The 23,286-nt window shown below is 41.3% G+C and overlaps 1 protein-coding gene across 1 annotated transcript; it reads right to left on the bottom strand.

Moving 5' to 3' along the window:
• Positions 1-1,725: 1,725 nt before the first annotated feature.
• Positions 1,726-16,098, bottom strand: LOC106584957 (fibroblast growth factor 10). The gene is made up of 3 exons (XM_014170643.2): positions 14,976-16,098; positions 5,036-5,139; positions 1,726-2,660 (listed from the first exon to the last, which is right to left on the bottom strand). Exons 1-3 carry the CDS (start codon positions 15,469-15,471, stop codon positions 2,469-2,471), a joined length of 792 nt encoding a protein of 263 aa, XP_014026118.1. The 5' UTR covers positions 15,472-16,098; the 3' UTR covers positions 1,726-2,468.
• Positions 16,099-23,286: the final 7,188 nt, after the last annotated feature.

The following is a 23,286-nucleotide window of genomic DNA, read 5'->3' as shown; positions in this document are numbered from 1 at the left end:
CTTCAGTCATTTTCCACTTGTTTCCCAAAGCTGGATCACATTATGTCAAAGAGCATTCCCGTTCCAGAAATGTGGAGACACACTTTGATAAAAGATTACTTCCCCTATTTTCTGGTATTGCTGTTTTTCCCCCAAATGGGTATCTTGGAGGGAGTTCAAACATTCACAAGTCAAGTCTTAGGAACACAAAGAAGATGAAAGATGACAACAATGCCTTTTGGAGTCCTTGCTAGCTGGCATTGTGTGTGGGGGGGCACTGGCTGTGTGTTCAGGGCAATTAGTTTGACTATTAGCCTTGTGGCATATGGGCTATACTACTATCTGTGACCAAGTAACAATATAGCATAATGTTAAAATCCATGGAAATGCAGTGAAAAAGGGACGATATCAAGGCCATGGTGGAAATTGTAACGTAGCTCAGCGAGGATTGCTATACTGTTCCCTCGGAATGGGAAGGCAGACTTCGACTACTCAGCCCGCTCACACATCTGAGCCATGCGCTCCAATGGCCTCACAGTCACCATTCCACTTCTGACACCAACGTAGCGAACAGCACGGCAAGGACTCAAACCCCCTACGCGTTGCATCAACAGGGTTAACCCCATTTGGTGGAAATGTAACTTGGCTCATACAGTAAGGACCATTACAGTATGTTGGAAAAGCATTGCAACGTCACAAAATAATTTGTTGTGAATCCATAAGCCATTATTACGGGGACAATATTAGCATTTCTAGCTCAAAGCAAATTCCGTCATGATCCCTGGCATCCTACTGTATCTCCAAGCATTTACAGTAGTTCCAGGCCAGGAATCACGCTCTCTTGTTGAATGGGATAAATCTGGGCATTTTCATGTTAGTTTTGCACACACTTTGTGCTCTTTTCCCAATTTCACGCACTTACATAAACATATATTTAGATGAGAGAGGCACAGGACCGAGCGTTCGTGGTGTTAACATTCTCCCCCTGGTCTTTTGATCTGGCATCTGACAGCTGTCATTGATTAGAGCATTTGTTGACGATTACAGGAGGAAGTGGGTGGCGAGACACAGGTCATACTGACATCTCTCTCATGCACGCATCGCATGCACCCACATGCATGCACACACAAACACACACTCACAGCCTCCTACCCCACATAACCTGCACCACATTCTAGTAAGGGCTTGATGTGGGACAATACAATGCAGAAATGTGAGGTCTACATACTATCAACCTTTTTTTTCGTATTACTTACTGTATGAAAAAAGGGTTTCTTGCTGTATCCATGTGGCCCAAGGCCTCCGCAACATTCGGGAATGTTGCAGCTCCACGGTAATGGGGTGATAGTTGAAAAAAAATGATGTAAGCATCTACAGCCCATACCAGGGTAGTTACCTCCCTTCCGTTTTGATGTGGTTGGCCTGTATGTTTCCAGTTTGTTTGGGAACTCTAATCATTAGCGCAATGGCTGCCACATGGAATATCTGGTGGGCCTGTAATGGTTGCTTTTTGTCATTCCCCTACCTCAGTCAGCCTGATAAGACTAGTCACTCGAAAACTACACTTGTTTTCTGTGCTCTGGGTTACCTTTCATTTACCATAACCTGTTACTATGTAGATATCTACTTTATATTCTATAGTATAAGATGTATTCGTTCACATTCTCATATGTGTATTTGTCGGATGTTTACTGAGCCAACCAGTTTTAGTTGCACACTTTAGTGATGGACATGAGAACATTTGGATACAGAGGAGGAAACGTCTCGTTTTATTTTCTCTTCTAGACATTAAAGGTGTAAAAGAATGCAAATAAATGTTCACCTTCTTTCCACCTCCAGTTAAATATTACACAAAATAAATAATTTGCTTCAACACAGTCAGAACTCAGTGGTTAAGTATACATTATATATTCACTTTTGTTATGGTTTCAGGCTTAAAATGAGCACTAAGATCTTGCTCAAGAGTTTATTGCTGTTTTCGCATTTAATGATCTGTTAGCCCTTCTTCCTGATTTCCAAACCTGTTCAGATTATTGAAATGCGATTGAGAACCGCGAATAACAGTTTGTAACAAGTGTTTTGTACACCCAAAACCAGTGTTTCCTCAGTTCATCCACTTGATGTGTGAAACAGCCTCCTACTTTGTCCCCCCCATGTCACGTCCTCCTTCAGTCCATCTCCTTCCAATGATTTGGCACAGAATAGAGTTTATATTTCACCCAGTGCCACAGAAAACACTGTCCATCCCCCAAACCAATAAACTATCTCAAGCCAAGTGAGAAGCAGCCCACTGGGCACAGCTGGTTGAATCAACGTTGTTCCACGTAATTTCAATGAAATCACATTGAACCAACGTGGAATATACGTTGAATTGACGTCCGTGCCCAGTGGGAGGCAGCATCTGCGCAGTTAAGTAACTTCCTTAGACAAAATATGTATTTTAGTTCAGATGCTCTCTGTCCAGATTAGAAGTGAAAAGCTCCTCATCATCACACCATGATAGGGAGGAAGTGTGTGGCCGTATTCCTCCTCCGTGTTTTCTTCCCTCTCAGTGGCCTCCCCTGGACACTCAGGCCCACAAACATCTGTCTCTTCTTGTTCCTCCACTCGGCTGAGGCGTAGGTGTTATAGCCGTTCTCTTCAATACGTTCCTTCAGTGTGCAGTCAATGCCAAACTCTTTCTGGAAGAACAAAGGGACATTATTGGGTTACATTCACATATGTGTATTTGGATATTGACTGAATCCATTTCATACTGATTCAACCATTTCCATTTTGAAGTGCATACACTGGCAAAGGATGTAAAAACACCACCACTATAGTTAATCCAGTGGTGTCCTGTTCATACAAGAGTTTAAATCAAAATCCAAATATTTCCCGGTATTTATTCAACCTAATTCAATCTAATTAGCTAACTGATAACTCACTGGGTACACCACGTAATTCCAATTTGGAGTATTGGGTAATATTTGGTTGATAGATTGATCAATTATATTACAACCTATTTTCAGCCACTCAAAAAGACATTCAAACGTGTGTTTAATTCCCAACGTGTTGTCGCTATGCTTTCAACAATCTAAAAGCACAACGAAATTCCAATCGAAAATCAATGTCCGATTTTTGTTTTAGAAGTCACCTAAATGTGTTATTACCGCGCGTTCAACCGTTTAAAAGCACAACAAAGATCAAAGTGGAATACAACGTTAGATATTTGTGTTTATTTGTACAACAACTTAATGTGTTAACATTGTGTTTCATCTAATAAGCACAATGTTGTGGGGCGGGAGGTAGCCTAGTGGTTAGAGCGTTGGATTCAAATCCCCGAGCTGACAAGGTAAAAATCTGTCTTTCTGCCCCTGAACTAGGCAGTTAACCCACTGTTCCTAGTCCGTCATTGTAAATAAGAATTTGTTCTTAACTGACTTGCCTAGTTAAATAAAGCTAACAAAACAGTGAGATTATTTAAGTGCATAGTGCAAGTGGTCAACGGAGTTTGAGATTCTGCGCATATTATTATATACGTTTTGAAGGTCTCCATAGACCTGTGACATTTGCGTGCTATCTTGAACATGCAGCTTTCTTTGATTACATAAGAGACATGTATTGTTACAGTAACCTCAGAATGTGGCAAGGGATGTGGTGAATAAATACTGTTACATTATTGTATTACAAAAGTAATATTGAATTGTGTTTGGTTAACAATGAAACCAAATGTCAACATTTAAAGGAGATGTATCTGCTTAGTCCTATTCTTTAACTTTTATTTTTTGGTTGAGATTGAGACCTGAATCCAACATGTCCTTTTTTAACTGGTCAACAAGTTAATAGACTATTTACTGTATGTCAAAAGTGATACTTGACCAAATAGCAACATTTGAAGGATAGTTCTGTCTGTGCCACTGTGTCTGGCTTAATTCCAGTTTGTCTACAAATTAATAATTGAAACGATGGATTCATGTCTTCATTAAAACCAAAAATCGAAGCTAATTAATAGGATAAAATAAAATCTAACTTTAAATGCACTTTAAATACAGTTATATTCTTTAACTTCGATTTTTGGTTTGGATGGAGATGTGAATCCAACATATTTGTTTTACTAACTTGTAGATTCCTTTTGAAATCAACCAAAGCTTAAAATCCTAGGCCTAGACCTATATGTATGGTCGAGTTTTAGTTGAACCCTGGGTTGAATTTAAACTATAGCTATTGATGACTTCCCAAATGCTATATAGGCCTAAATAGCATCATTGATGATACATGATTGAAAATATATGGTTACATCTCATTTGCTCTCTTAAACCTACGCTTAGGAATGACTATGATAGCAACAGTGAATCTATTAAGTGGAGATTTCTCAACAATCATTCTCACAAAAGCCCATTGGTAACAGTCAGTGATAAATATCAAAGCTAGGCTTGATTAAAACCGTTGGTGGGAGACTAAAGGGTAGCTGTAGATAGATCAACTACCCAGTAGGAGGCGCTGCCCAGCATTTTGTTTCTTTCTTATAGTGGATGTTGAGTTGAAGATCTGACATTGTTTCAAAGGTACAAATTCAACACATTTATTACAACGTTGGTCAATGTTGAAAATGAATCACCATGATGGCATAATCCTGTGGCTGAAATTTCATCTCAAAGCAACAGTTGATGGCTTTTTTCAAATCCAATATATTTTCCACCTAGTTTCCACGTCACAATACGTTGAAAAATTAAGTTGAAACAACATTGATTTTGCCCAGTGGGAACCAATTCAACTTAGTCAAGATGTACCAGAGGGGTACATTCAATAGAAATGGTTAATTATTCAAATCAGTGATAAATGTGATGTAATCTAATGTCTGTGTTATTTAGAACTATAGTCATGACTTGCTGACTTCCAATTTCGTCTTTAAATGCTTGGAGAGTGTGCTCTTTGCACTTTTCATAGTTTCCACTTGCACCATTGGTTAAACACGAAAGCAGCTACATAGTTAAACAATCTTGTGAGAAAGACTGAAGAATCTAAGGGAATCTCTTTGCGGCTTGTTGAATGACCCCCTGACATGGATACTGACCGCTCCATACAGCTCTCCCTTGGTGCTGATAGCCAGGTAGTAGTTACTGCCCAGTCCTTTGATAGCCACCACGCCCACATCCACTGATGTAATCTCCAGAATACCTGAGAATAAACACAAAAACCCCCCCACCTTTTTATAAGCCATTTATAATCATCATGACCATTTGTAGGGGAGGATTTAAGGGACATCAGAGGCAGAGGAAATAAAAGCTAGTGTTCTGGATCTGCTGTAGTCATATACACTGCAGATAAGAGTTTGTAAAACAGTCAGCAGTCTGCCTGCCCCTCCTGACTGAGGAAGACAAAGGCCCAGCCACCAGCTCTGTCAGATAAAGGGAAATGGACAGATCTATATGGTCCATGGACAGCAGCACAGACTGTCAAGTGAGGCGACAGGATTCCATCCATTGTTACGCAAGCCAAGCCCATCAATAATTGACACAATAAATGTTCCGGCTAGAGCCTTTCTCAAGACAACACATTGGCTGGATGTGTTTGAGAAAGCCTCTAGGTGAAATTGTGTGGGTCCATAGCCAACTAGGTGCCAGGTAGCCTAGCAGTTGGAGCATTTGACCAGTAACCAAAAAGTTGCTAGTTCAAATCCTAGAGCCAACTAGGTGAAAATCTGTCGATCTGCCTTTGAGCAAGGCACCTAAAGATGCACTATGTAGAAATCCATTTCCCAGTGGCTAAAATTCATATAGTTTGCCTAATTTCTGTTTATGTGACAAAACAAGCAAGAAAAGCGCACATAGAACAGACCTACCACTTCTTAGACTTGCTTTCAATGAGAATGACAGAGCTATAACTCATATTTCTATGTGAATTTTGTTGGGTCTCCCAAAAAGTTACATATTGCAGCTTTAACCCTAATTGCTCCAAGGTCGCATCAATAATGTCAGGGGAAGTGGGATATTCAAAAAACACATTTCAAGTTCACACCACACACTTGTACAGGTTGTTCATGTGTGAGAAAGGGCAGATATCAACAGGACAGATATCAACACTCCCTATTTTAACTGTCATGCTACTTATGGTGCTCAGTAAATAGATAAAATACTCTAGTTCATAGTCAGAGAAAATCCTAAAGAATCTCTTCAACTGTAGGGTAGTTTTCATCCATCCATCATCCATCCATCCATCATCTGTCCATCCCATCCTTGATTTCATCCAAATAAGCTTGCTTCATCTATATCCCCTCTACACAAAACAACAGACTTCACCTTAACTAATTTATTTTGTATTTATTTATTTAACCTTTATTTAACTAGGCAAGTCAGTCAAGAACAAATTCTTATTTACAATGACAGCCTACCAAAAGGCCTCCTGCAGGGACAGGGGCTGGGATTAAAAATAAATAAAATATAAATATAGGACAAAACACACATCACGACAGGAGAGACAACACAACACTACATAAAGAGAGACCGAAGACAACAACATAGCATGGCAGCAACACATGACAACACAGCATGGTAGCAACACAACATGACAACAACATGGTAGCAACACAGCATGGTAGCAGCACAAAACATGGTACAAACATTACATTTGGCATGAGGATTATAATAATTGCAGATTAGATTTATGTGTGAACAGTTTGGCTCGTTTGGTATGTAGGCCACCAATTCACAGTGCAAATATTCTGGTTACCTAAAAGCCATTCGAAAAGGTTGAATTATACCCTAGTAACCATAGCATGCTGTTGTTGTAGACAGCTGAGGTTATTAATTGTGCTCTTAGTATCAGAGGTCAGAGAGATACAGCTTCCTAATGTGTCCTTTGACCAGAGAGCCCACTTATCATCCACACACACACACACACACACACACACACACACACACACACACACACACACACACACACACACACACACACACACACACACACACACACACACACACACACTTATCTAATCTGATGCTGGTGTGTGTTATCAGAGGTCAGAGAGATACAGCTTCCTAATGTGTCCTTTGACCAGAGAGCCCACTTATCACACGCACACACACACACACACACACTTATCTAATCTGATGCTGGTGTGTGTTAATGACACCTCTCTGTTTCCCATGGCACGTTTGATTTCATGCCTCACTCCTTGACTTCTTCTTCCCACTTCCTGTGTGGTGGTGTTATCCTATCTTGCAACACACACACACACACACACACACACACACACACACACACACACACACACACACACACACACACAGCTAGGAACTGTAGGGAGTTGTCACGACGATGGCATGGTTCCCCTCCTTCCTCTCCCTGATGAGTGCTTGTGTGGCTGCCTGTGTCCCTGTCCAACTCCCTGTCTTATTGTCAGACCGTCTAAAAGGAAAATTATGCAAGTAATGTTATTTGATAAACTCCAATTCTATCTACTAATTTCATAGCTGACTAATGAAATGAGCTGCACCCCCACAAAAAATGACCTTGTGGCAGTGAGGTCTGCATCATTCGGTAGAGCTGGGATGATAAATTGGAAATTATCGACACCGACCAAACTGATCTACCTATCATGGACATTTTTCTGATATCGTTCATTACGAATAAATCACCTATAGAATAAAAACGATGCGTGCGCAGTGATGGGGCAAAACAGATGGGGTTGGCTTAGATTGTTGACATGTGAACTATATTTAGTCTCCAAATGTTTGAGAAGATACATTCATTTGCACAATCAGTACTTGTTGTCCTTCAAATACATCGTTACAGTTGTTGGTTAGCTAGCTAGCACATTTTTTGCCATATTAGCGTTGACATGAAATCAGTCAAAAAAACTCAAAACGAAGACATGGTATCAAGAGCAAGATAAAACTAGCCTAGGATTCCCCACATGACTAGGCTCCCAAGTGGTGCAGTGGTCTAAGGCACTGCATCTCAGTGCAAGAGGTGTCATTACAGTCCCTGGTTCGAATCCAGGCTGTATCACTTCCGGCTGTGATTGGGAGTCCCGTAGGGCAGCACACAATTGGGCCGGGTTAGTAAATAAAGCTTTGTTCTTAACTGATTTGCCTAGTAAAATAAAAAAATTACAGCTTCTTCAAATCAAATTTTATTAGTCACATGCGCCGAATACAAGGGGTGTAGACCTTACAGTGAAATGCTTACTTACAAGCCCCTAACCAACAATGCAGTTTAAAAAATATGAATAAAAATAAGAAATCAAAGTAACAAGTAGTTAAAGAGCAGCAGTAAAATAACAATAGGAAGACTATATACAGGGGGTACCGGTACAGAGTCAATGTGCGGGGGCAACGGTTAGTCGAGGTAATTGAGGTAATATGTACGTATAGGTAGAGTTATTAAAGCAGAGATAATAGCAGATGGTAGCAGCGGCATAAAAGGGGGTGGGGCAATGCAAATAGTCTGGGTAGCCATTTCATTAGATGTTCAGGAGACTTATGGTTTGGGGGTAGAAGCCGTTTAGAAGCCCCTTGGACCTCGACTTGGCGCTCCGGTACCGATTGCCGTGCGGTAGCAGAGAGATCAGTCTATGACTAGGGTGGCTGGAGTCTTTGACAATTTTTAGGGCCTTCCTCTGACACCACCTGGTATAGAAGTCCTGGATGGCAGGAAGGTTGGCCCCAGTGATGTACTGGGCCGTACACACTACCCTCTGTAGTGCCTTGCGGTCGGAAGCTGAGCAGTTGCCGTACCAGGCAGTGATGCAACCAGTTAGGATGCTCTCGATGGTGGAGCTGTAGAACCTTTTGAGGATCTGAGGACCAATGCCAAATCTTTTCAGTCTCCTGAGAGGGAATAGGTTTTGTTGTGCCCTCTTTACGACTGTCTGGGTGTGCTTGGACCATGTTCATTTGTTGGTGATTTGGACATCAAGGAACTTGAAGCTCTCATCCTGCTCCACTACAGCCCCGTCGATGAGAATGGTGGCGTGCTCGGTCCTCCTTTTCCTGTAGTCCACAATCAGCTCCTTAGTCTTGATCACGTTGCATGAGAGGTTGTTGTCCTTGCACCACACGGCCAGGTCTCTGACCTCCTCACTATAGGCTGGCTCGTCGTTGTCGGTGATCAGGCCTACCACTGTTGTGTCATTGGTAAACTTAATGATGGTGTTGGAGTCGTGCCTGGCCATGCAGTCAGGAGTGAACAGGGAGTACAGGAGGGGACTGAGCACGCACCCTTGGGGGGCCCCTGTGTTGAGGATCAGCGTGGCGGATGTGTTGTTACCTACCCTTACCACGTGGGGGCGGCCTGTGAGGAAGTCCAGTTGCAGAGGGGGGTGTTTAGTCCCAGGGTCCTTAGCTTATTGATGAGCTTTAAGGGCACTATGGTGTTGAACACTGAGCTGTAGTCAATGAATAGCATAGAAGTAGTTTAGCTCGTCTGGTAGGCTCGTGTCACTGGGCAGCTCTCAGCTGTGCTTCCCTATGTAGTCTGTAATGGTTTGCAAGCCCTGCCACATCCGACGAGCGTCGAAGCCGGTGTAGTACGATTTTATCTTAGTCCTGTATTGACACTTTGCCTGATTGATGGTTCGTCGGAGGGCATAGCGGGATTTCTTATCAGCTTCCGGGTTAGAATCCCACTCCTTGAAAGCGGCGGCTCTAGCCTTTAGCTCAGTGTGGATGTTGCCTGTAATCTATGGCTTCTGTTTGTGGTATGTACGTACAGTTACTGTGGGGACAACGTCATCGATGCACTTGTTGATGAAGCCAATGACTGATGTGGCGTACTCCTCAATGCCATAGGAAGAATCCCGGAACATATTCTAGTCTGTGCTAGCAAAACAGTCCTGTAGCTTAGCATCTGCTTCAACTGACCACTTTTTTATTGACCAAGTCACTGGTGCTTCCTGCTTTTATTTTTGCTTGTAAGCAGGAATAAGGATAGAATTATGGTCAGATTTGCCAAATGGAGGTTGAAGGAGAGCTTTGTATGCTTCTCTGTGTGTGGAGTAAAGGTGGACATTTTCGTGACATTGTCAGCCAGCCTGCCTATAGGGCGTGAGGGTAGCCTAGTGGTTAGAGTGTTGGGCTAGTAACCGAAAGGTTGCAAGTTTGAATCCCCGAGCTGACAAGGTACAAATCTGTTGTTCTGCCCCTGAACAAGGCAGTTAACCCACTGTTCCTAGGCCGTCATTGAAAATAAGAATTTGTTCTGAACTGACTTGCCTAGTTAAATAAAATAAAAAATGGGACTATGGACAGCTACAACATTCAAAGTAGTAGTTGTTTTTAGGGTTATATATATAACAAATTGTGGTGCACTTTAATTTTATAAACTAATCGTTAAATGTATCGTTACCGTGATAATTCAGTACATTTACAAAGTGATATGGATTTTTGACCATATCGCCCAGCTCTACCGTTAGGTGAAGTGGTGGCGGGGACTATGACACAACGGCTATTGAAGATCTGAGAGTTGCTTCTGTAAGGGATCAGGTGTCCGGTATCGCGTGAGGATGTAAGACTATCTAAGGCCGTCTCTGGCCCCTCTGTAAACATGCTAGGGATGAAAGAAGAAAGAACAGAGGAGAACAGAGGCCATGACAGAGAGACAGGGAGATGAGGATTAGAAATAACTTAATGACCGCTGATCAAAGACACACGCCGGAGGCTAGGGCGAGACGGCTCTTATAAAGTTTGAGACACACACACACACACACACACACACACACACACACACACACACACACACACACACACACACACACACACACACACACACACAAAGAGTCTCCCCCCCACACAAACATAGAGTATACATTGTATACATTGCGTACACACACCCATTTGGATGTAGGATCTTAATTGGATCACTCTTTTGTTGCTGAGAATTTCCCTGCAGGAAATGCAAACTTGCAGTGTTTGTAATTTCCACATTAAAATGTAATTTGCCCTAACGAAAAATGTAGCAACCCCTTCAAAAATTTCCATTAATTATAATCCACATAATAATTATAATTTCCTGTTGCTGCAGGATCATTTTCCTGCTGTAGCAAACTGGCTCAAATTAAGACCCACATCTGTATGCGTGAACACACACATGCACATACACACACACACACTCTAGTCTATAGTAGTTCCCACCTGTATCCACTCAGTCTGTGATGATTAATGTCTACTTGCTCACTTAGGAATGATATCCACAATGCCACAAAACAAAGTCATTAGGACAAATGTGTTCTTCATTCAACATATTACACATTACAACACCCAGCACCAAATGTGACACCTGTGTGTTGTGTAGTGGTGATTCTGAAACACCACGCATAAAAACATGGCCCTGGGTCAACCACACATTTCCATCTGTTTATTTAGGGAAATATTTGTTGCATACTGGATTCTTTTTCCTAATGTGTGGCTCATTTGATACGCTCTGTTTGAAGTTACTACAGTAAATGGTGCGTTAGGGTCGAAGGGGTGCAGACAATGCCAATGTGAATTAAAGGTGGATTTTCCACAGTGGGTTGCCAAGTTCAGATGTGTTTTGCAGTTTGCATTGTTATTCTTGGTAACTGGAAGTTTACTCTTTGAAAAATATGTGTTGTCTCCGAAAAATTTGACAGAGCTTACAGTACAGATACGGTAGACTGCTTGATTTAAGAATGAGGAAAAATATACTTCGAGATCTGGAACCATTCGAACTGTATTGTCATGTTGAAATATGGGATTGATGGAAACATAAATCAGCTGTTAAGCAGATGAGGACCACATTGAATGTAATTAGTTTGTTCATATCCTTCCTCTATCCACGTCCATAAACAACTTTACATCTCTATCTCAGTGTCCCTGAGAGTACTGGCTGTGGTTTCCGTTCTGTGGGACACGCATGCACGCACGCTCGCACGCACACACGCACACACACACACACACACACACACACACACACACACACACACACACACACACACACACACACACACACACACACACACACACACACACACACACACACACACACACACACACACACACACAGAGAGAGAGAGCAAGTGGGGACCATGTCAGGCCAAGTCCGATGGCGCCTCAGCACATATGGCCCCTGGCAGAGAGAGAGAGAGACACACACAGACACGTTTGGTGGCCTCCTATATTTGCCTCCTGCGCTCTTGACAGGCTGGCCTCATACTCACACAATCCCAATTTGGGGTAATTAGACTAATCCGTCTGCTGCCACACATCTGTTAGTGCCTCAGTTAGCACTGCTAGAGTCTACCATTACTGTTCTCAGTAACAATGTACAATTCATTAGAAATGCTTTAGGTTGTTCAAATTTGGTGAAATGTAACAATGTATAGCAAATTAAGTTATCGATAAGCACATTTTTTGTTACTCTGCATGCCGGCTAGCTTGTGTATCTTTATACCCATGTGCTTATTTTAGCAAAGCTCCATATTTCTGGGGTTTCCATTCCAGCCCCCTCTCTCTGTAAGCTCCCAGCAGAATCCCAGCATGATGGAGTGCCATGTGGGACAGTTTTGCACTGGCATCCCTATAAATCTGTGGGAGGTTGGATACAGGCTCTTAAACAGAACAGGGTCCTCACAGGGCCATGGGCAGCCCCCAAAACCACTACCTCTACATCTGTAGAGATCTGTGCTAGCAAGGTTGGTATTTCAAACCCCAAACCAGTTGTTCCCCTTCTATTGCTGTACTGTTGTAACCAGGGTTCAAAGGTCGGGTCTCAGCCTTGCACACAAACAAACTTGACGTAAACCATATCTCTAAAGAGGAGTAATAAGAATGACTAGTGAGAGAGTGAGGGATGTTTAAAAAAAATAATAAACTGGTAACATTGTCTCCAGATATGCGTTTGTAGTGCATAAACATAATCATGATTTAGCATATCTATGGAAAGATTACCAAACCTTTAACTCAACATATTTAATGTGATTGCTCCTAGCAGTTTAGGAAATGGCCTTTTCTAGTTTTATTCATACAGTATATCTGTTCTATGTTATTATTTTCTATTTTCCCGGAGTGTTTAACTGGGCATTACCACAGAATCAGTGCCAAAAACCTGATGTAGTGCCATTTCAAGGGCCTACAATGGACATCCTCTCTGGGATCATGTCTAGGACATCCTCCTAGGGATCATGTCTAGGACATCCTCCCAGGGATCATGTCTAGGACATCCTCCTAGGGATCATGTCTAGGACATCCTCCTAGGGATCATGTCTAGGACATCCTCCTAGGGATCATGTCTAGGACATCCTCCCAGGGATCATGTCTAGGACATCCTCCCAGGGATCATGTCTAGAAACTAGAGCTGCTCTTCTGTAGTATCCCTTTCCCTGTGAACCTGATCGTGGGCCATATAATCCACACACACTGTCCCCAGTCCCCCCCCAGGACACGGCTTTGTGACGGCACCACCATTGATACTGAACACTCGTAGCTTTGATGTGACCACAATGACGTTAACCATGTCATTCATGAATTAGTACCCCCCCCCCCCCCCCTCGCCCTTACCACTGCATTCATACCCAACCCAAAGATAAACTTGGTCACCTTCTGCAAATGCTTTGTAATATCTACGACAGCATATTACTAATATATACTACTAGTACAGTAGTATTATAGCCTAGAAATGTAAAGAATTGTGATGAGTAATGGTGAGAGATAATTGATAGGTTAAATAGGTTTACACGTACTGTAGCGTCAAGTTGAACCAACCAATCATCTTAGTAAAGACATTGCTAGCCTGGCTGTTTGTACTATTTCCCAAATACCCGAAAGGGGCACATTGAAATTCATTGCATTTTTTGCCTCACTGTCAAATAAAGACAGTTTAAAGTCTATAAATACATTTATATAAAAGTGTAGAGTCTATAAAGACATTTCTGTCATATTCTTGTCAAAACAAACACCATTAGTGGCATTTTTTACATCCCTTACTGTTTCCCATAAGTGTCTTTGATTGAATGTGTGGTTAAGAACTCCCAGGAGAAATGTTAGAGTACCATATACCGGGGATGGGGGGTGGGTAGGTGTGGTGGGTGGGTGGAGGTTGTAGTTTAAGTGGGCACATGTGCCGCTGGTTCCTTGGTTTCTACATCCGAACACACACCCACTTGAGCATGTGAGTGCCCGCACACAGATAGGCTCACACACGTAGCTAATTGGGAAGTGGGTTGATAGAACGTTTTTTTTTTTTCAAGTGATCACTGAGAACACTAAATAAAAAGAGTTGCAGTGAAGACGGCAACAAAGTGCTTAGACACGTTACTGGTCATGCTACACCATTTACAATAGGATATTCAGGCACAAACATTTGACGTGAGTAAAAGAAACATCCCCATTTATGTTACTGTACCTGTGTAAATGTCTCAGATCACGTTCGCATTATACTGCATTGATCATAAACCAGACGGTATCAGCATTATGTAGCAGACTGGCTGTGTGTGAGAGAGTCTCACAGCATGGTAGTGATTGACGTTTCCTCTCCTTCCCCCAGTCCTGCTCCTGTCTAGTTGTTATCAGTGCTATTTACCCTGGGCAGTGAATAATGACAGATAACAGGTTGGTAATATAATCCCTTGTCCTGTTTTAGCCATCTGAGATCTACCATCATTGTGCTGAATGTTTGGGGAGGCCAGATATCACAAGGATGTTTGCTGGAGATGGAAAAAGGAGCTTCTAATCAGGAATGTGAACTAAACTAAGAGGTTTAACATCCGTGAACTGCTAGGAGACAAATCTTGCCATTTTGATTCAACATACAGTATTTGAAATGATCAATGCAAAAATACAGTTATTCAGTACAGTTCTTCAACTCAAGTCAATCATTTGAATTTGTTTTCTTTTTTTCTGTAATTTCTATGATATCCTGTAGTGAAGACTGTGCCAGAAGGTTTGAGAAAGCCTAAACAACACAATGGTTCATTTTTAATATACTATGGTTGAACCTCTGTTTCCCCCTCTTTCACTTTCCTACAAATTGAAAAACATACTCTTGTGGTTACTTACTGAGTGGGTCATCTTTGCTCTTGGTTCCGTTGACTCGGCCATTCTTATCGATCCGCAGGAAGAACTTCTGGAAGGAGAAGAGCTTTCTCCGCCGCACATCTCCTTGCAGGTGGTTGTAGCTGCGTACATGCCTCCCAAGTGGACCCCCTGTCCTTCCTAAGGGATCCCCAGTCTGCCCAGTTCCTCCAATCCTGGACCCAGCCAGGGAACTGTTCACTGGGGCACTAAGAGTGCTGTTGGGGCTGTGGGGCTGGTTCCTGCCTCTGTAGAGAGGTTGATGACAGACAACCAAAGGGAGGGAAAGGGAGAGCAGCAGTGCTAGCAGCAGAGACAGTGACAGGCTGGAAAAGGAGGACCCAGAGATGGAGCTGGAGCCAGACCTTAGCCCAGACCCAGAACCAGACCTAAACCTGGACCCAGAGCCAGACCTAAACCAAGACCCAGAGGTGGACCAGGCAGAGGCAGCCTTACTCCCTCCAGCAGCCCATGTGCTCATGGTAGAGTGGTTTGGGGAGGACTGGAATCAGCCTCACAGCCTGGGACATGCTGCTGGGGACAGGGGAGGCTGGGAGGGCAGGGAGGGGAGCCCTCCTGGGAAATGGGGCTATCTGATACCTTTTCTACCAGGTCACTACGCAAAAAGAGATGTCCTTCTGTTCCTCCTGTTTGTTGGTAGCTAGAGCAGTTACTCTACTGAAAGTCAATGAATTCCAGTGACAAATCTGAGAGTCCTCTCTTTCACGTTTCTTCCTATACAGATGTCCAGGTAGATAAATAAATACAAAAAACACCCACCTTATTTTTTACCAGTGCAAATACTGTTAGTGTATTCCAATGACAAATCAAGCAGCTGTCCTATGTCCCACTGAATTGAATTCCAAACCAGAGCTCCTCAGATGATTACTCCAATAATGAAAGGTCCACTGGTATAAGACCGTTCTGCTATAACACTTTCTCCAGGTTCATCCCTCAAGTCTCAAACATTCAACAGCTCATTACTGCCAGATACATTCCACAGATAACCAGATTTCACAAAGAAGGTAAAATACATTTGAGTGTGAAATCCTCCGCTGCTCTCGCCTCTCTTTCTCTCTCCATGGATGAGTGTGGAGTGGACTCTCTCTCTCCCGCTCTCTACAGTGGCTCCACCTTCACTGAGGTGACAGGCTGAGGAGGGGTGTGTGTGTGTTTGTGCATGTGTGTGTTAAAGATGTTTTGCTCCCCTTGCTGGGTTTGATGTGACGGGGTCTCAGGGTAATTTGTATTTTTCAGTATGTAAATCTGTGACACAACATTTAGTATGATATGTAACGTAATGTTAGGTTACAAAATGAATGGGATAGCAGTCATACAATATAATACGAATTATAGGACTTATAGTATCATACGTCTTACTCGGTCGAACAATAGCATACGAATTGGAAGGCGTAACTTATTATACATCTTGGATGACGTGTAGTATTATACATCTTTCTCTGAAACCAGGTTGCTTGTTGCCTCATAACAATAAAGGAGAATTACTGGGAGAATTGGTGGTTAGGAGAACTAACGACAAATGTTAGGATAATTTACGTGAAAGGTTAGCGGAACTAAAACAACAAAGGTTAGAATTAGAATTTACGTAGCAGATTAGGCGAATTGAACACACAACCTTTGGATTGCTAGACTGTCACGGATTACAACCACCCATCCTCCCCGACCAACCTCCTTGCTTTCATTTCTGTCTAAAGTAACTACACTATTTGTAAGTATCATAAGTCTTGGAAGTGCTCCATTTTTTTTTCTTTTTTCGTATGGCTCTGAGGCCAGGCTGGATAGGAGGACGCCTGGTCTGATCTCTTTACCTGTCACTGAAAGATGTGTCTTTGTGTTTGTGTATGTGAATATGAGACTCCCAACCTCTCTCTCCCCCTCCACCTCTCTCACCACTCCACATCTCTCTCTCTCTCTCTCTCTCTCTCTCTCTCTCTCTCTCTCTCTCTCTCTCTCTCTCTCTCTCTCTCTCTCTCTCTCTCTCTCTAAATTAAATTAAATTACTTTCAAAGGGATTTATTGGCATAGGAAACATATGTTTACATAAGTTCTCTTTCTCTCGTGCATTCCCAAACCAAAAATCTCTTGTGCATTCCCTCCCACTCCACTCCACTTACCCTTCTCTCATATCCCATCACCCCCTGTAAGAGATTGGAGTGAGCTGTGTCAGGGTGATGTGTGTTTGTGTGAGTGTGTGTGTGTGTGTGAGAGAATATGGGGTGTAACGACAAGGGTGGTGGTGGGAAAGGAGACCAGGATAGGATATATCTGGGTAGATAACATGGAGGTATGTGTAGAAGTAATAGACCAGTTACATAGGTGTTTCAAACACTTTACTGAGATGGCTGTTTTAGTGTGCATGGTGAGTATATAGTGTGTGTGTGTGTGTTTTCTTATCTCTCCTGATAAAACACACTATAAGGTTACCACTGCTGGTTTCAATCCAATTGCTCTAAGAGAATCTGTCAGGCCTCTCTCATCTCACCTACCTTCCTCTGAGAGTCAGGTGTCACATGGCCCACAGCCAAGTAGAAGCTCTTTTACCCCCCTACTCAGAACTGTGTCATGTTGTCAAATGTTCAGTAATTCAATTTAGTTGGAGAATATAACTTAGTCCATTTAACTTTATTCAACTACATTTCCAATCTGTGAATTGGTGGTTTCTGAGACTGTTACTGAATCTCTAAGAAATGAAAGGTAGACTCAGCAAGATGACATCATCATACACAGGGGAGTAATTTCCTACTTAGAGAAAAAAACTAAGAATTAAAATCTGTCAAGACTGCCAGTGTTAATTGTTGTAAATCATGATCTTTCTGAGTGTAACTGTAAATTATACTTCTGAAACCACCTTTTTTCCTTGTCTCCTCCTCTCATCCCTTTAGAAGTTGATGCCATGTCTTGCCTTCTGCTTTGTCTCCTGAAGTCCCTACGGTTTTCTTAGTGGCTGCTTTAATGTCTGTCAATGACATGCTGCCAGAGCATTGGTCGGGTTCTAAGTCTGGTCTTAAGCTAGCTGTCTGTGTTCATCAGGTACCCCACAAACAAAATCTTATCAGTAGACTACTTCCTTTGTTGTCTACCTTCCCACCATGATAGCCGGAATCAGCACTTAAAGGAAACAGAGCTGGGAGGAGCAGGGATAAGTTGATATTGATTATTGACCTAATTATAATGAACATCCATACGATTCCCATGGAATTTACATAACTACATTTCTTTTTTAACCGCGCCGCATTTGAGGCCCTTCCTTACACTGTATGTTCTGATCAGTGGTATAAAGTACTGAAGTAAAAATGCTATAAAGTACTACTTAAGTAGTTTTTTGGGGTATCTGTACTTTACTTTACTATTTCTATTTCTCGCAACTTTTACTTCACTACATCCCTAAAGAAAATAATGTACTTTTTACTCCATACATTTGCCCTGACACCCAAAAGTACTTGTTGCATTCTGAATGCTTAGCAGGGAAGGAAAATGGTCCAATTCACACACTTGTCAAGACAACATCCCTGGTCATCCCTACTGCCTCTGATCTGGCGGACTCACTAAACACAAATGCTTAGTTTGTAAATTATGTTTTAGTGTTGGAGTGTGCTCCTGGCTATCTGTAAATAAATAAAAAACAAGAAATTTGTGCGGTCTGGTTTGCTTAATATAAGGAATTTAAAATGATGACACTTTTGATACTAACGTATATTTAAAACCAAATACTTTTAGAAATTAACTTAAGTAATATATTACTGGGTGACTTTCACTTTGACTTGAGTCATTTTCTATAAAGGTATCTTTACTTTTACTCAAGTATGACAATTAGGTACTTTTTCCACCACTGGTTCTGATAGTTAAGTATTTTTTGATGATCCCAATCAATTGCTAAAGCACAACCTGTGTTCCTCTCATGGAAAATGTGAGAGCCAATATAACATTCTCTCTCTGACAGGCTGAATGCCCCATCTATAGTTATTGCCCCATTAGATACAGCAGGTATGTATTTGAAAACCTTTATCCAGATATCATAATCCCAAATCTCCTCATATACAGTGCATTCAGAAAGTATTCAGACCCCTTGACCTTTTCCACATTTTGTTACGTTACGGCTTTATTCTAAAATGGATGTAAAAAAAATCCTCAGCAATCTACACACAATACCCCATAATGACAAAGTGTAAACAGGTTTTTAGAAAATTTTGCAAATGTATTAAAAATAATACAAATAAATACCTTATTTACATAAGTATTCAGACCCTTTTCTATGAGACTCAAAATTGAGCTCAGGTACATCCTGTCTACATTGATCATTCTTGAGATGTTTCTACAACTTGATTGGAGTCCACATGTGGTAAATTCAATAGATTGGACATGATTTGTAAAGGCACACACCAGTCTATATAAGGTCCCACAGTTGACAGTGCATATCAGAGCAAAAACCAAGCCATGAGGCCAAAAAAATTGTCCGTAGAGCTCCGAGACAGGATTGTGTCAAGGCACAGATCTGGGGAAGGGTACCAAAACATTTTTGCAGCATTGAAGGTCTCCAAGCTATACTGAGCAATCGGGGGAGAAGGGCCTTGGTCAGGGAGGTGACCAAGAAACCGATGGTCACCCTGATAGAGCTCTAGAGTTTCTTTGTGGAGGTGGGAGGAGCTTCCAAAAGAACAACCATCTCTGCAGCACTCCACCAATCAGGTCTTTATGGTAGAGTGGCCAGACAGAAGCCACTCCTTAGTAAAATGCACATGACAGCCTGCTTGGAGTTTGCCAAAAGGCACCTAAAGACTCTCAGACCATGAGAAACAAGATTCTCTGGTCTGATGAAACCAAGATTGAACTCTTTGGCCTGAATGCCAAGCGTCACATCTGGAGGAAACCTGGCACCATCCCTACGGTGAAGCATGGTGGTGGCAGCATCATGCTGTGGGGATGTTTTTCAGTGGCAGGGTCTGGGAGACTAGTCAGGATCGAGGGAAAGATGAACGGAGCTCAGAACCTCAGACTGGGGTGAAGGTTCACCTTCCAATAGGACAATGACCCTAAGCACACAGCCAAGACAACGCAGGAGTGGCTTTGGGACAAGTCTCTGAATGTCCTTGAGTGGCCCAGCCAGAGCCTGGACTTGAACCCGATCAAACAAATCTCTGGAGAGACCTGAAAATATCTATGCAGCAATACTCCCCATCCAACCTGACAGAGCTTGAGAGGATCTGCAGAGAAGAATGGGAGAAACTCCTCAAATATATTCCATTTTATTTGGAATGGTAATCCAGACAAAATTAATAGGGCCTATTTATATAACGAATATGAATTAGGAGGGCAGAAATGATTAAATATTAAAGCATTAGACCTCTCACTAAACGCATCAGTCATACAAAAGTTATACTTAAATCCAAACTGGATCTCTAGTAAATTGGTAGGAATGTCTCATCCTATGTTCAAGAATGGCCTTTTTCCCTTTATTCAGATTACACCTGCTCACTTTCGGTTGTTTGAAAAGGAAATCATCTCCAAAATATAGTTTTTTAAAAAACAAGCCTTAGAAAGTTGGTTGCAATTTCAGTTTAATCCACCTGAAAACACAGAACAAATAATACAACAAATATTGTGGTTAAACTCAAATATACTAATTGATAAAAATATGTATTTTTTGAAGACATTTTAAAAAAAGGTATAATTTTTGTGAATGATATCATAAATAGGACTGGTGGAGTTATGTCACACATGCAGCTAACACAGACATATGGAAATGTCTGCTCTACCCATAATTACAACCAACTAATTGCAGCATTACCACAAAAATGGAAGAGGCAAGTAGAAGGGGAAAAAAGTAAGGAACTTGTATGTCGGCTCTGTATTAAAGAACATAAATGGTTAAAGAAAAGTGTGATAAATAAAAACATATACCAATTTCATTTAAGGACCAAAAACTGACAGCTGTGCCATATAAATTGTAAAAAAGTTGGGAAGAGATTTTCGATGTACCATGGCACATGGTTTATGAATTGATACGCAAAACAACGCCGGATTCAAAACTTCTAATTTTTCTATTTAAATTACTATACAAAATTCTTGCAATCAATAGAATGTTATATATATGGGGGATACAATCTTCCCAGCTCTGCAGATTTTGCTGTGAGGTGGCAGAGTCATTAGATCATTTATTTTGGTACTGTCCATATGTAGCTCGTTTTTGGTCACAGGTCCAGGAATGGCTGAAGAATTGCAACATTTGCCTAGAACTAACGCTGCAGATAGCAAACTGGGTGATTTGAAAAGCTATAGTCAATCAATCAATAATATAATGATTATTTTAGCAAAATGTTTAAATTTACAATCTGTATAAGCAATGAGAATAGAAAGGTTCAGTACTTTTGTGAAGCATCACAGCACAGTTGAAAAATATATGACTGTCACGTCCTGGCCAGTATAAGGTTAATTGGTATTGTAGTTTGGTCAGGACGTGGCAGAGGGTATTTGTTTTATGTGGTTCGGGGTGGTGGTTTGGAAAATAGGGTGTTTGATTTAGTATTTCCGGGTTTTTGGTTTATGGTCTGTGTTTATGTATTTCTATGTGTTATCTAGTTAGTTGTATGTCTATGTTTGGTTAATTGGGGTGGACTTCCAATTGAAGGCAGCTGTGTGGTGTTGCCTTTGATTGGAAGTCCTATATTAGTTGGGTGTGTTTGTTTGTCTAATTGTGGGAGATTGTCTTTGGATTGCTGTGTTGCCTTCAAGGCTGTCATTTTGTCGTTCATCGTTTTGCTTATTTTTTGTATACGTGTTTGTTTGGTTTTTTCCTTCTTTTCCGTTAAATAAAGAAGATGAGTATACACATACCTGCTGCGTTTTGGTCCGCCATTTCAAACGACGAGCATGACAAATAGAAATCCAAAATGGATGATGTTGAGAGATAGATGGGTGGGGTTCAATGGAGCTGAAGGGTGGGACTAATAACAAGATAACCAATGTAAAACATACGGGGTCTGTAAAATGTATATAGGTTCACAAATTTTGTGAAATAGCACAGTTACAAATAGAAATCAAACTGGATGGACATCAGAAATAGAGGAAGGACTAAAAACAAACAAAATATAACTATTGTAAAATAGATTGTGTCTGTAAAATGTGTATAAGATGTATAAACTGAAGGTAGAAGCCTAAGTGTTTATTAGTTTACTCCAATTGGGGGAAGGGTGGTAGGGTTTGCGGGGAATAATAAAGGTATATTCTTAAAAAAGTATGTGTATCTATATAGGTATGTGTATGTATATATGTAGATATGTATGCATACGTGTATGTATATGGATATATATATTTGACCAAAAAATATGGGGGATTGGAAATGATGCAGACAACTACATTAATGGAAGCAACAATCTTTCCGCAATATTAAGCTGATCCACCCCTAAAAAAAAAAGAAAAAGACTAGGCTGTAATCACTGCCAAAGGTGCTTTAACAAAGTACTTGGTAAAGGGTCTGAATACTTATGTAAATGTGATATTTCAGTTTATTCTTTAAAAACATTTTAGCAAAAAATTCTAAAATCCTATTTTTGCTTTGCCATTATGAGGTATTGTGTGCAGATTGATGAGGGGAAAAAAACAATTTACTCAATTTTAGAATAAGGCTGTAACCTAACAAAATGTGGAAAAAGTCAAGGGGACTGAATACTTTCCAAAGGCACTGTACCCTGGTTTCTGGTGGGCATCTCTCTTTTTCTAGGTGAAGGTGACGTTTTTTTAAGTATCGTGATATTCCCTTCTATTGAGTGGTTTTTCTTTCCTTTCAGACAGAGGATACTGTCCTTTGCAGGTGCATCCGAGCGGAGAAGCGGAAGAGCAAATTCGAAGAGCAAATTCCTTGTAAATGCAACCATGCCTGTGTTTTTTTCTCCTATAACAATATAAGTAGACTTTGGAGTTACTGGAGAGTGGCCAGGGTCTCATCTCTCTACCCTCTCCCTGGATGTAGTGTTTACCCTATCTTTATTGATCTATCTCAGAGTATTGCTTTTGAAGTTCAAAAAGCAAAGACAATGCAACAGGCCAATGTGTTTCTGATCTCCAGCTGAAGGCTACAGCAGCTGGCCTTGTACCGTGCAGAAACAAAAACACCAAGGAACAAGGAACACTGAAATGGAAAACACCATAGATACACGTGCATCAAATAGGATTTGAGTTGACACGTTCCTCATACCAAAAGTGGATTTGAAATCAGAGCAGAGCGTTTATGGCATGATTTCCGATGGACTGTTCAAAATGACAACGTCAGCGATTTGAC

This window comes from Salmo salar, chromosome ssa24, assembly GCF_905237065.1.
Source record: "Salmo salar chromosome ssa24, Ssal_v3.1, whole genome shotgun sequence".
NCBI lineage: Eukaryota > Metazoa > Chordata > Actinopteri > Salmoniformes > Salmonidae > Salmo > Salmo salar.
This window is presented reverse-complemented; position numbering and strand designations above follow the sequence as displayed.